Below are 12,418 nucleotides of genomic sequence, written 5' to 3' on the forward strand. Positions count from 1 at the left end.
CTGACTTCAAGTGAGTAATGCAGTTACAGAAAAACTTGCAACAAGACCCACCATGTGCAGGGAATCCCATCAAAACAACAGATTTATTCATAGAGGAACACAGACTATGAGTGAGGTTTTGAAATTTAGATTTGTGCAGCGTCTAATGAAAAGCTCACTTAGGCAATAGTGAACAATTTATACATGAAGGATCCGAGTTACATCGAGTCAAGGAAGAGCTAACAAAGGCGGAAAAGATTATCGCAGACCTCTTGGATAAGGTGATCATGTACAGGTATAGATGGCTGGAAGAGTATTATCGTGCCGACAACCTTGAACGCCATATGCCCAGTGACATCCTGGTACCTGTCCTCGCTCAGATACCCCAAGGTGCTTCTTCTCCTGGGTTCTCTCCGGAGTTCTTGGCCTGGGAAAGCATGTGAGAAGTTCGGCACGGGGAGGGCATACCAGGGAGACTTGGAAAGAGTGCCAGGCACCTGTGCGAGAACGTATTGTACGCTGGAAAAATAGATTCATGACTGCTCGAGTAAGTATAATATGTACTCTATCTTATCATGTTTGTGCCTTTTCCACAAGACATATCTGATCGAAATGTAGAGTGATATTAGTCATCAGTGACATGGCAACCTCAACAGTATTCTTCTTCACATTACACTTTGTGACAGAAAAGATACGACCACGAGAATCACCTTCTAGAACAAAGACGAGTTGGTTTTTTTTACATGGAGGAGCTGGATATAGATCCCTGGCGGGGATATGATAATGTTGAAGCGCGGCACCTGCATTACTGGATGTGCAGAATACAGCGACACAATCCTCGGGTGCAGGTCCATTCGCACCGCAAAAGGGGTCGGGACAAGCTGTTGACACAAACCGTTTGTGTAACCTGCCTCCCATGAAGCCTGCTGAGACTTTCAACATGGCGTGATGCAGAAGAAACATCGAGGAATACTCCTTGCCCATTAACCAAGGTAGAGGGCCTGTCATACGATCAAATAAGCAAAACATCTGATTCCTCCAAAGAAAACCCGCCATTTTCTTGGAGTTTCTCTGCTCTAGCATCAATATTATCCTGGGTGTCCCGAGGATTGACAATCCAGGGGTCAAATGTCGATGAGCTGAGTGTGATGTTCGATGATTCGTGAAACGCAGTACCCTCTTGGTTGTCGGTCCAGGAAGTCCAAGACGGCAAGCTGCTATCTGCGCTGGTCGAAGAACTGGCTGGAAGCTGGATAGGTGGGGGGGTAATGCTTCGATGTTGCTTTATTATTGTATAGGATCTTTTCCAGATTTCACAGAAAGAAACCAGGTCCGGTCCCTCCAGCATCACACCATTCAATCTCATTCCATAGCTAACAGTCATTAACAACTTAATCACCATGAAAATATATGTGTGGCACTCTCACCTAGTCACAATGTCCTGGCGACTGAGTGTAATACGTGGCTGCCCATGTACAGCAACTCTGCAAGTCTCTGAACCGACGCTGTATAGCGTAGCTCGGTATCCCTTCCATTCGCCCCCAACAATAAAAACTTCTTGGCCAATGACCTTATTAAAGGAATCCAAGCTCGCATTGCATACCTTTATCACGAATCCGATTGGGATGTCGATCTTTAGCAGTGTCAGACATGCTTGAGCCAAATTAATTGATGCTCACGAGGGAGTAATCACTATCAGATAGAAGGGTCAAGCGAGCGTTTGGAAAGTCAATGCTTCACACGACCCCTTTCCTCTGATACTCCGACCCACAGGTGACACTCACGACATCTCCGGGCCTCACATCATAGCCCCTTTCCTGTGTGTACTCGAGGGTATCGGGGAGCTTGGTCCACCGAACAACTGTCGTAGGAACTTGAATTCTTGACAGTACAACACTATATTTCACATCATCGACAGCCAAGGTGAAGTTCATATCCCGGAACCACAGCATGGTGCCCCCCATAGAAAACCACTCCACGACGCCGCATTTCCTCCAGTGCTCGCCCGCAAGCACTTCTATGTGATCCCCAACTTCTATAGAATCGGACTCAGGGAGAGGCTCGAAGCGTTGCTGCATGGGTAGCGACGCTTGAAATGCGTGATGCAATGGGCAACAATCTAAGTAGTACCTCGAAATGAGTACCTATATAATGAATGTTAGCTAGTTATTTTGATTCGCAGATGGAAACTAACCTCTTCTTTGGAGACTGCTTGACAGACGTGGAACACATCATCACATATCTGAATAATGTGCCCCTCTAAACCCAAGTATGGACCTGCAACAACTCGAACTTCGTCGCTGACACGAAAGATACGCTCTATATCTTCAAGCCGAACATCAATTTCTCTTCGATGTCCATCGAGGGTTATTTCCAAGTGCGCGGAGCCAATAGCGTGATCCGTCGAGATGACTGTACTGGCCTCTGAGCAAATTCCTCCTGCAATGACCTTGACAGGGTCGCCTACGCGCAAGAATTGCATCGAAAACACTAACAATGTTTTCTTGACGAAGGGTGTGTCCCACCCAGACTGCATATGCAGTCGGATGTCATCAGCATGAGGAGATGCAACGATTTCTAGGCGATCACAGTGAAATTGTTTCGCTAAGAGTCCCATATAGTATAGTTCGCCTTTATAAGAGCATCCCATGACTTTTCCATTGTGGATAATATCATGAATGGCTTGATCATTATTAGGGAGGTGGGATCAGTCTAGTAGGGCCACAGAACCACCAGGCATGGGATAGGGAAAGTCCCAGAGAGTGATCAAGACGGTAACAAAACCATTCGATTGATCAGAATCAAAGACATATCCCATGTCACCCTTATACTTTCCATATTTGATCCTCACCCACCCTGGGTTGGGAAGTTTGGACCTTAAATGTTTGACTGCCTGACGCTCCTCGTCTGAAATCCGAACGTATTGTTTAATGGCAAAACTATCTGAGGCTGGAAGCAACATTGAGATAGCTTTAGGGCTATCTGCGACAACATACAACTGGCCTGCTGCCCATGCTGACACCATAATGGGAAATCCTTGACTCCTAAGGTGTTCAGCGATGTAATCTGCGCCATTTCCTGGCATACAATGAGTAAGGTCACACGTCATTAAGAATGAACATACTCTGAACATGGAGGAGGTACATTCTGCCTTCGATTGCACGGGAGGATGAGGCAGCCTTGCAAGAGTGAGTCTGGTGAATTTCTAATGAGAAGGATCGCCTCTCTCTGATCCTATCGAAAATGTTGTCAAATGCTGAAGCCAACCTATCCTTAGCTGATGGTCCAGAAAAGTGTGCAACCTTAGGCAATCGCACAGAAGGGGCATCTTCGACCTCGTCCTCGCCCTCATCTTCGACATCTACCTCTTCTCTTTCACTTTCATCTGCTTCAGTAATGATGTACGGATTTCGCTGTATTTGTTTAGTATAAAATTCGTCAGAATAATATACTCACTTACTTTGAGACATTTACGCAGTTGTTGAGCATGAGTGCTTGAGTCCGTCCTCGACTATATTTGTTGTTTAGTATCAGTCGTCAGAGATGATGACACACTTACTTGGGGGCGTTTACACGGTCGTTGAATGGGAGTGCTTGAGAGGCGGCTGTTTACCCTTAATGAAGACGACAGTAGGGGTATGTGCTTGACCTTTAATGCATAAAGGTTTGCTAAGGTGATGCTGTCATCGCCATCGCCAGAGAATAACGTGTCTCTAGCATCCTTCCAGTCGTCCGCGATGTATCGACTGCCGAGGTATGCAGAAAATACCTTTTCCATCTGAGGGTACATCATGTCAGTAGTGAGGAACTGTTCAAGAATTCGCCATGCGCCTTCATCTGCCAACAGCGATGGTGCTGCCCAACAATTTCCTATCAGACACACAGGCTCATGAGTGACAATACATTCGACATCTGATCAAAACTCACGGTCATTAGTTCTCATGCACCTCGGGGCATGGTCATCATCGCTACAGGCTGCACTTTTAAACATTCCGTCTAGTCCGACGACACCTTTAATTTCTGCAGAACATAATGAACCTATAAACTTACATGTTATGTCCCCAGCACCTCGATTATCTGTGTTCTCCATTCTAACTATAAATATGAAGTCGAGATAGTTAGCGGACAAGAAGCCTGGAATTGCATATCCTCTGTACTTGTATTGAACGACTAATTTAGCTTACTAAACAAATGCTGGAATCGCGACTCGGAACGTTGCTACTAAGTATTATGTTTTGACAATGTTTCGAAGTATATAAAGTATGAAAATACGCGCAGTCCCTGTAACAGTATTATACTATGAACATGGTATGGTACTCTAGAGGTCGGAAAGAAATTATGTTGAGGTCGGGAAGAGTTGATATACAGAATGACAATGATTTAAACCCAGTTGGCAATTCCCGATATATTCCAGAAGTATTCCCAATGACAAGTCTAGGTTCTGTTTGCAAGAAACTAGCTAGGGTTCACTGTGCGAACTTATGACCTTGCTCTGGAGAATTTTTAATTCATGGGAATCGGCTTTGTCGACCTCTTCCAACACTCGTCATTTTCGGACCCCTGAATCTGCCTGACGGCAGTCCTAAGTCTGCTTGTTTTTCGTTCTCACTGCGATAAGTATTTTTTTCAGCCAATTAATAGGTTGGCCTTGAGCGAAGGGCTCATGTACGAAAAGGCACTGAGGCTGTGGAAGGCGAAGTGGAGATGGATGAGGGTGGAGAAGGGTGGGTTAATATGGGCTCTGTAAAGGTGAATACCTAGCCTGAATCTGGGGAGGGTAGCTTAGTTGCATTACAGGCTACTGCAAAGAAAGATCCTTCAATGGTGTCACGCTTTCACTTTGTGCGAGAGCATACTCTGCATGGCACTGTCACTGGCATGGAGAGCATGCGCATTATGTCAACTTATGACGACCAACTAGATCGTCTATTAGTGTCCTTCAAGGACACCAAGGTATTATGGCATGTATTCTGCGTCTCATAGCGGTTCTTGATTATAATTACAGATAGCTCTTCTTGAGTGGTCAGATGCTGCACACGATCTTGTCACCATTTCAATACATATGTATGAGCGAGCGCCTCAGATGGTTGGTGTTTGTCTTCATTGATGTGCGTATATGTGACCAGTTTTCAGGTTTCATTGGATAGTCCTCTTTCAGAACAGAATTGCGTGCAGACCCCTTGTCCCACTGTGCAGCACTATCTCTTCCAAAGGACGCATTCACTATTCTTCCGTTCTTTCAGACTCAAGCAGAACTCGATGTAATGGAACAAGAACAAAACCATACAAGGTATGCATTCTTCTGAATTCCCCCACTTCTGGCTCGATACAAATTTGAACAACCAACAGGGACATACCATACTCTCCAAGTTTCATGCTAGACCTCATCAACAATGTCGATGAGCGCATTTGGAACGTCATCGATTTTGTTTTCCTCCCTGGATACAACAATCCAACGGTTGCGGTGCTTTGCCAATCTGAGCAGACGTGGGCTGGGTACATGGCATACTTTGCTTAATTTTCACACAATGACACGTTCCACATAGTCGTCTCAAGGAGTACCATGTTACGACAAACGGTCGTGTGCGACTAGGATAATCTAACAGCGACAACCACAACAGTGGTACTGTTACAGGGATCTGTAACACCTACTAGAGCCCCAGCTCTCCCTACGCCTGCCCCCGCTCTGCTAGACTCCCCGCGCGGTGGTGCGCCGCCTGCGCCTAGAAAGACAGCGGTCTGGACCGCTATGACCCCGCCCCCTGGCGCTATGACCCCGCCCCCTGGCGCTATGACCCCGCCCCTGGCCTAGACGGCCTTGTACCTGATCCATGGAGGCTGTACGCCTCATGGACACCCTAGATCAGCGCATGTATACCACATGTCGCTTCATGAAGATCCGGAGCGCGCTTGGCGCTTCCTGTACCTATGCGCAGCTGCCCTTGGCGCAGCATGCTTGATCAGAGGTTAAGCCTCATGTATCTTATCTGACCCTCATGTCTGGCTATCATAGATTCCGATATACTATTGATTACAGACTGAGCTAGAATACTTGTAGTACTTCCCTATAAGTAGACACAGATTATTGTACTAAGACTTTACTTTAATCTACTAGGTTCATCCCCAGAACTTGCTCATCTAAGCCTACCAGCTTCCTTGTGTGAGACCGCACTTCTAAGTCGCCCCCATACGACTTAGCACGTATCCGCTAGCCCTGCATCTCGACGAGCGCCGTCTTACCGAGATCGCCGGAGGAATCCTTGACGTTCCGTCAAGGCCAGACCACGCTCAGCTTCAGTAGACTCACTCGAGTCGTCGCTGAGAAGACCCATCCTAGTTCGCACACGCCGACCGACGGTCAGCGTAACAGGTACCGAGTGCTGAGAGTCGTCGGCCTTTACAGACAAGCAAAGGTTGCGTACTCGAACGTAGCTCGTGGTGGTTTAACGAGGGGTTACGCTGAGATGATAGCAGGGTTTACAGACAGTGAGAGGCGTCACTGAAGGTACGAGTCGATGTCAAGCAGGTAGCTTTAGCGGGACAAGGAGTTCAAGGGTAAACCTAGTAAGATTAAAGTAAGGAATGCCTACTTTAATCTTCGACCTTATATAAGGCTACTCTTCGTATCTAAGCTCAGCCTAAAGCTGGGTTCTAATCTGCTTATCTACATGAGTCAGAGATAGTGTCCATGAGGCGGGCTTCTATCGTAGATAGGATCCATGAGGCATCCTTCTATCAGTACATGAGGCAGCACGAGGCTTGCCTTCTATCTTGATAACATAAATAGGTCTTCTAGACCTATGTCGTCATGTCATGTCACGTGCGGTCCAGACCGCTTATCGTCTATCGTCATCTATCGTCATAGAGCTGGTGAGACTCTGGTATCGTCTATAGCCGTGCGGTGGCAGAGGGCTGTCTGCTGGCGGGGGACTCGTGCCATGTTACTGTAACATACCATGACACAGCTCGCCTCTATATATTCACCTTGGATCTCATGGGTCGAAATTACCCCATTATCACGGCTGTCAACGGTCTCCCTTACGACAGCATGTCTCTCCTCCCCTGCACAACTTCACTTGGAGGTGTCATCGTCCTCACAAGCAATTCCATCATTTATGTCGATCAAGCAGCTCGCCATGTGTCCCTTCCTGTCAATGGCTGGGCTACACGTGTAAGTGATATGCCAATGCCTCCAGCAGACAAAGACCTTGGCCTGTATCTCGAAAGTAGTCGGCTCGTGTTTGTCGATGAAAAGACTTTCTTTGTTATTCGAAAGGATGGCATGATACACCCCATCGAGATTATCCTTGACGGGAGGACTGTATCTAAACTAGTGCTATTCCCCGTTATTGCTCAGACAACCATACCAGCTGTCGCCAGACTACTAAATGACGACCTGCTTTTTGTAGGCAGCATGGTTGGACCGTCAGTATTGATGAAGACTGCTAGAGAAGAGGTACCTCTTGAGCTTCCTGCGCAGCAAACTGGTGTTTCCGCCACTATGAATTTTTCTGATAGTATGGATTTAGACAATGATGATGGTTGGTTGCATTTCCACTTGGTTTTGAAACTCTGCTGATGCGCCACAGATCTATACGGCGATTCACAGACAGCCACACAGATGGCAGTTGGAGCAGCATCGGGAGCTAGTGCTATGACAAAGACTCGTTCCATCATTCACCTTTCATTGTGTGACTCGTTACCTGCATATGGCCCAATTGCTGATATGACATTCTCTCTTGCTAAGAACGGAGTAAGTATATGACTTTTGATTGGTCAGACTCTGCTCAATCTTTTTTAGGAACATTTTGTTCTGGAACTTGTTGCTGCCACAGGAGCAGGTCATTTAGGCGGATTCACCCTTTTCCAAGTGAACTGCTTGCGACTCTCATCACGAAGTCTATGCCTGAAGTATTGAATGAATTCGTGTCAGCACTGTGAACCTTCTGGTTGAACATTTTCTCCTGCTGCTCTCTGCTTTCTTTCAAAATGTTTATGAGCAACGTTCTCCCGAGTCGGACCGAAAAGTGGATTATGACGCTGACTAAGACTCAGCATGTTCCACATCTCCTTAATTATTAAATACAACAGCCCGCTGGGCATCCCAGGACCCTCTCAATTCCATGTCACTCATTTCATTTCAAACCTGCTCCAAAATAGAACCCTTTCACAATGTGTAGTAGCTACGTGTCTTTCTTCATATCTTACGCTGATACCAACCACTTGACCCACAACGGAAGCTTGGTCTTTCGTAAGTGTGCAACTCCTCGATGAAAGTCATCAAACGTAGTGGGGTCTAAAGGGTCAATCTGGAGACCTGGCCGACGAAAGTGTAGTTCGTGTTGCTGATATTCTTCGAGCAGCTAACAAAGCTCTATGCGGAGATCAAGGGCAGTGTGGCATTCACTGCATGCAGAAAGATCAAGTCCACCTCTTCCCAACCACATCTTTACTTGGATGAAGTGATGCAAATTTCTTGCAATGACTGTTCAGATGTAGCGCTTACCATAATCCATGCCTTTGCATTCCACAGTGGCCTGGAGGAGATGATTGAGGTACTCTTGCAAGGAATCAACACCCATGAAGGCTACCATGTTGCCCAGTAAGGTTGACGAATAGGCTGCGATTCTGATGGTACCTCGATGGATAGTCGCTGAACCTAAGTTTGATGTTTCAGCAGCCTTCTAACATTGACGTGATAACTTCGAGGTGTGCCATGACAGACAAGGACTATACATGAAGTTTGGCAAGGCTATGACCCATATTTGCATACAGTCTCTGAAAATCGATAAAGAATCTGTGGACGAGCCTTTTTGGAATGATGAATTTTAGTGAACCCGAAGTTGTTTCATTCGCGATACATTCATGGCTTGCCATGCCGCCTATGACCAGCTTAATGATAAGGAAACCTTGGCATTGAAAGAAGACGTGATACAACTGCCAGTGCACGCACACTCTAAGATGGACTGCCCCGATATCAACTTTCAGATTCGGAGTACAAAATGTGATAATCTGTCCTGGTCGCAGTGATTCAAATGAGTGTTAGCCCATCTGTGAAGATTTTGACTGGATCGTTGATTACCTGTCAGATGAAGTAGAGCACGACAAAGCCGATGAAACAATGATGCTTTGCTTGCACTGAGCACGATGTGTGGACTAGGAAGCTCTGCCAAGCAATATGGGCTCTACTAGACCTTCAGAATATACTTAAGCCAGGCTGGTCACGAGCCTACCTTCGGAAGCCTTTCTGAGGAATGGTATAGCTCATGCTGCACGCAGTTGACATCGCAATAACTTTGGCCCAGGAATTATACAACAATCTGTCTCCTAAAATTGAGGACCAGAATTCCTTGCAAAGGGTCGATATCAATGGAGCTGATGAACATGTGGTATGTCCTGCTTTTGATATTAATAATTAATGCAATAATAAAATCCATGTGCATTCGTAAACATGAACCGTAGATATGCAATGCGATATGATAAGTGGGCTCGACCATGTATGAGACCCCAACAGGACGAGCAAGAAGATCAATATCTAGATGAGAATGCGATGATGAAGATGTGCAGGGCTGCAGGCCATGATGCATTGATGTCTATTAGGAAAGGGAAGAGAGACAGGAGCCGAATGAAAATGTAACAATCAAACATCAACAAACAATATAAAATGTCTGGTATGATCGGGGGTACTCATATCCTCCACGGAAACCAGTACCCTTTACAGGGTCCTGGAATACAACAACCCTACGGGTACACCTGGACCTGTTATTTCTCAAACACCATACTCTTTCTTAGAATTGACATTTACATAATGCAGACAATGCACCTCAAAGTGTGCAGCATATACAGAGCGACGAAGGCACAGCCATGGCACAGAACAAAGAACGGTGTGTGGTCATGGTGGTGTTCTGTTCCCGAGTTACTACTACTAGTGGCGAGATGTTTAACATGGCACGAGACGAGGCCTTCGCAAGAGTGCACATCTGTTCACTCGAGTGAGCAATATGCTTAGGTAGAATTTGAGCGGTGTCGCATGTGCAGCAAACACTTGAAGATCACCGTGACAGACTCTATACTAGTCGTATTGTTTCCTCAGCGGTCCTGTCTGCAACCCTGAGGCCTGAGTACAGTACAGTTTATGTTTGCCTTGCACGCTGTCTTGCACTTACTTTATTCTGTTTCTAGACTCGTTCCTTAGGTATAATCAACGTCATGGTGGTTCTATCTGCAACCCTGAGGCTTGAGTACGGTACAGTTTATGTTTTCCTTGCACACTGTCTCGCACTTACATTATTTTGTTCCTAGACTCGTTCATCAATGTCATAGCGGTTCTGTCTGCAATACTGAGACTCGTTCCTTCCACTTACAACATAATGAAGCGCACTTTGTTAATATCAACATTAACACATCGAAGGTACTAGTACTGATGTGCTCCCGCAGGTGAGTACTCATACTGAAAATGGTTTTTAGTATGGATTTCTGCATTACCTGTCGATCCTGAGCCAAGTGCAAATGTTGCAATATTATGATTCAATTTGTTTAAACCAATGAAAATTTCTTATGTTCTGATTGTTCCATTTAGCACTCTGGGGTAAGCATCAGGATCGAATCTGAGGTCCAGGCCCAAAGAAGTTTTGAGAAGTGTATCAATTTCTACTTTTATCCCATTCACGGCACAGCTGTAAGCTGTTCCATTGCTCATGTAGGCATATAAAATGAGTATGGCTGATTGATATGGTCCTCCACTCCAGTCCTCTCCCCCTTACACACTCGTTACAAATGCCCTCCAAGGCAAGATCATCACCAGGCTTCACTGGTTTTCAGTGGGGTCTGACTTCATGTTCTGGCCTTTCGGTAAGCCAAAAGATGCATGGGGGACACTATTTGTCAGCTGATGTTATTGTACCTAGCGTGTCAAAAAACCGACCAATCGTGTCGGGAGCTGTCACTATACCAGAGGCCTCAGTTCTTCTGATCATGCTCGTTGCTGCCATCTTTTACATGTTCTCAACTGCTGGCCCTACAGCATGAGTAGATTATTCAGAAAATATCGAGACTTCTCTGACAGGTTAGTCTAGTCTGTTACTCAGTCTTGTTGGACTCCCAGCATGTGGTGGGACTTATCCACTAATGAAGCGCTGGATGTATTGGCCATCTTTGTACCTTGGTATGGCAGCCTGGCTTTCTTGCAATTGAAAGTTGTGCACTGTCTTATTTAGTTCCCAGGTTTTGCTGCTAGCTGGGCCGTCCCATTCATGTGGGTGGCAATTACGGGTGAGTTTGATTGGGGCATGATCCTGAATGTCGGAGTCGTGTCATGCTGGTGAGTGTGCCAGAAAGGTATTGGTTTATCCGAGGAGCTAACAGTGCCTCCCTAGCTGGACGTGTCTTTATGACACTATCTACGCGTGTCAGGTGACTAGCCCATTTGGTTCTACTCCAAAATGTTAGTGTTAATTATATCATATCAGGACAAGAAGGACAACGAAAAGGCTGGAGTCAAGTTCATGGCAGTCCGTCTGGGCGATGGCATTTGTCCTGCATTGAGTGTATTTGACGTGATGTTCTTTGTGTGTCTTCTATGGGCTGGGTATCTGAATGGCCAGCACCTACTGTTCTACATGATAGGTGTCATTGCGCCCTTTCTCCTCTGTCTCTGGCACATATGGTCATTTGATCATAATGATCCATGAGACAGCTAGAAGAAATTTATGGTATGTTGAAGTGATATAACTATGAGCTGATTTTGACATCCTATCATTGTACTGCAGGCAGGTCGCCACGGCGCAGCATTGGTGTGTGTGGGATTGGTCGTGGATCATTACTGTAATCTTGTGTCCCTGGCCATTTGAGCACGTACTTTTATCTCAGGCTGGATTCAAGGTGACGCCTTCAACCATCTTGTTAATGTACTTACCATGACCTTGCACTTGCCTGTTTTTATCCTAGAGTATCGCTTTTGTTGTCACCTACAAACTAATAGATGAGTGACGCAGACATTGACCTACTTACTACAATCTTCACTTTTGTGTTTTTATCCTGGAGTGCTGTTGATGTTTTTTGATATACAAACTAATAGACTAATGATGATGGAGACATCGCAAATTAGTATGATGATCACACAGAAGGCAGGCTTGTATCGAGACTACTCACACTTCCTGTACTATGACTGCAGAAAGACCCTTGCGTGCTAGTAGGGAAAGAGGAAGTAAAACTCGTGGTACGAGGGGTTGATGTAATACGTAGATCTGAGTGAGGGTCAGAAAACCAGAAGCCCCTCAACGAAAGGGAAGCGCAAGAAATTGTTTACCCAAACAAGCAAACCGAGCGGACCGTGAGTGAGCCGGATTTCATAGCAGACGACAAAGAGTCTCGCAGCGTTCAGAGAAGAAGCCCCTCAACGAAAGGGGGAAAAATAAGAAGCGCGAGAAATTGTGGACCG

At 45.9% G+C, this 12,418-nt stretch overlaps 1 protein-coding gene across 1 annotated transcript; it reads left to right on the forward strand.

The window, feature by feature from the left end:
- Positions 1–4,629: 4,629 nt before the first annotated feature.
- F5147DRAFT_792909 (uncharacterized protein) lies at positions 4,630–5,791 on the forward strand (the record flags this gene model as incomplete). Its single annotated transcript, XM_041443109.1, has 7 exons — positions 4,630–4,728; positions 4,777–4,932; positions 4,985–5,071; positions 5,127–5,269; positions 5,329–5,475; positions 5,526–5,562; positions 5,615–5,791. Exons 1-7 carry the CDS (start codon positions 4,684–4,686, stop codon positions 5,789–5,791), a joined length of 792 nt encoding a protein of 263 aa, XP_041284684.1. The 5' UTR covers positions 4,630–4,683.
- Between the last annotated feature and the right edge of the window lie 6,627 nt (positions 5,792–12,418).

This window comes from Suillus discolor, assembly GCF_016758755.1.
Source record: "Suillus discolor strain FC423 chromosome Unknown F5147scaffold_169, whole genome shotgun sequence".
Lineage (NCBI taxonomy): Eukaryota > Fungi > Basidiomycota > Agaricomycetes > Boletales > Suillaceae > Suillus > Suillus discolor.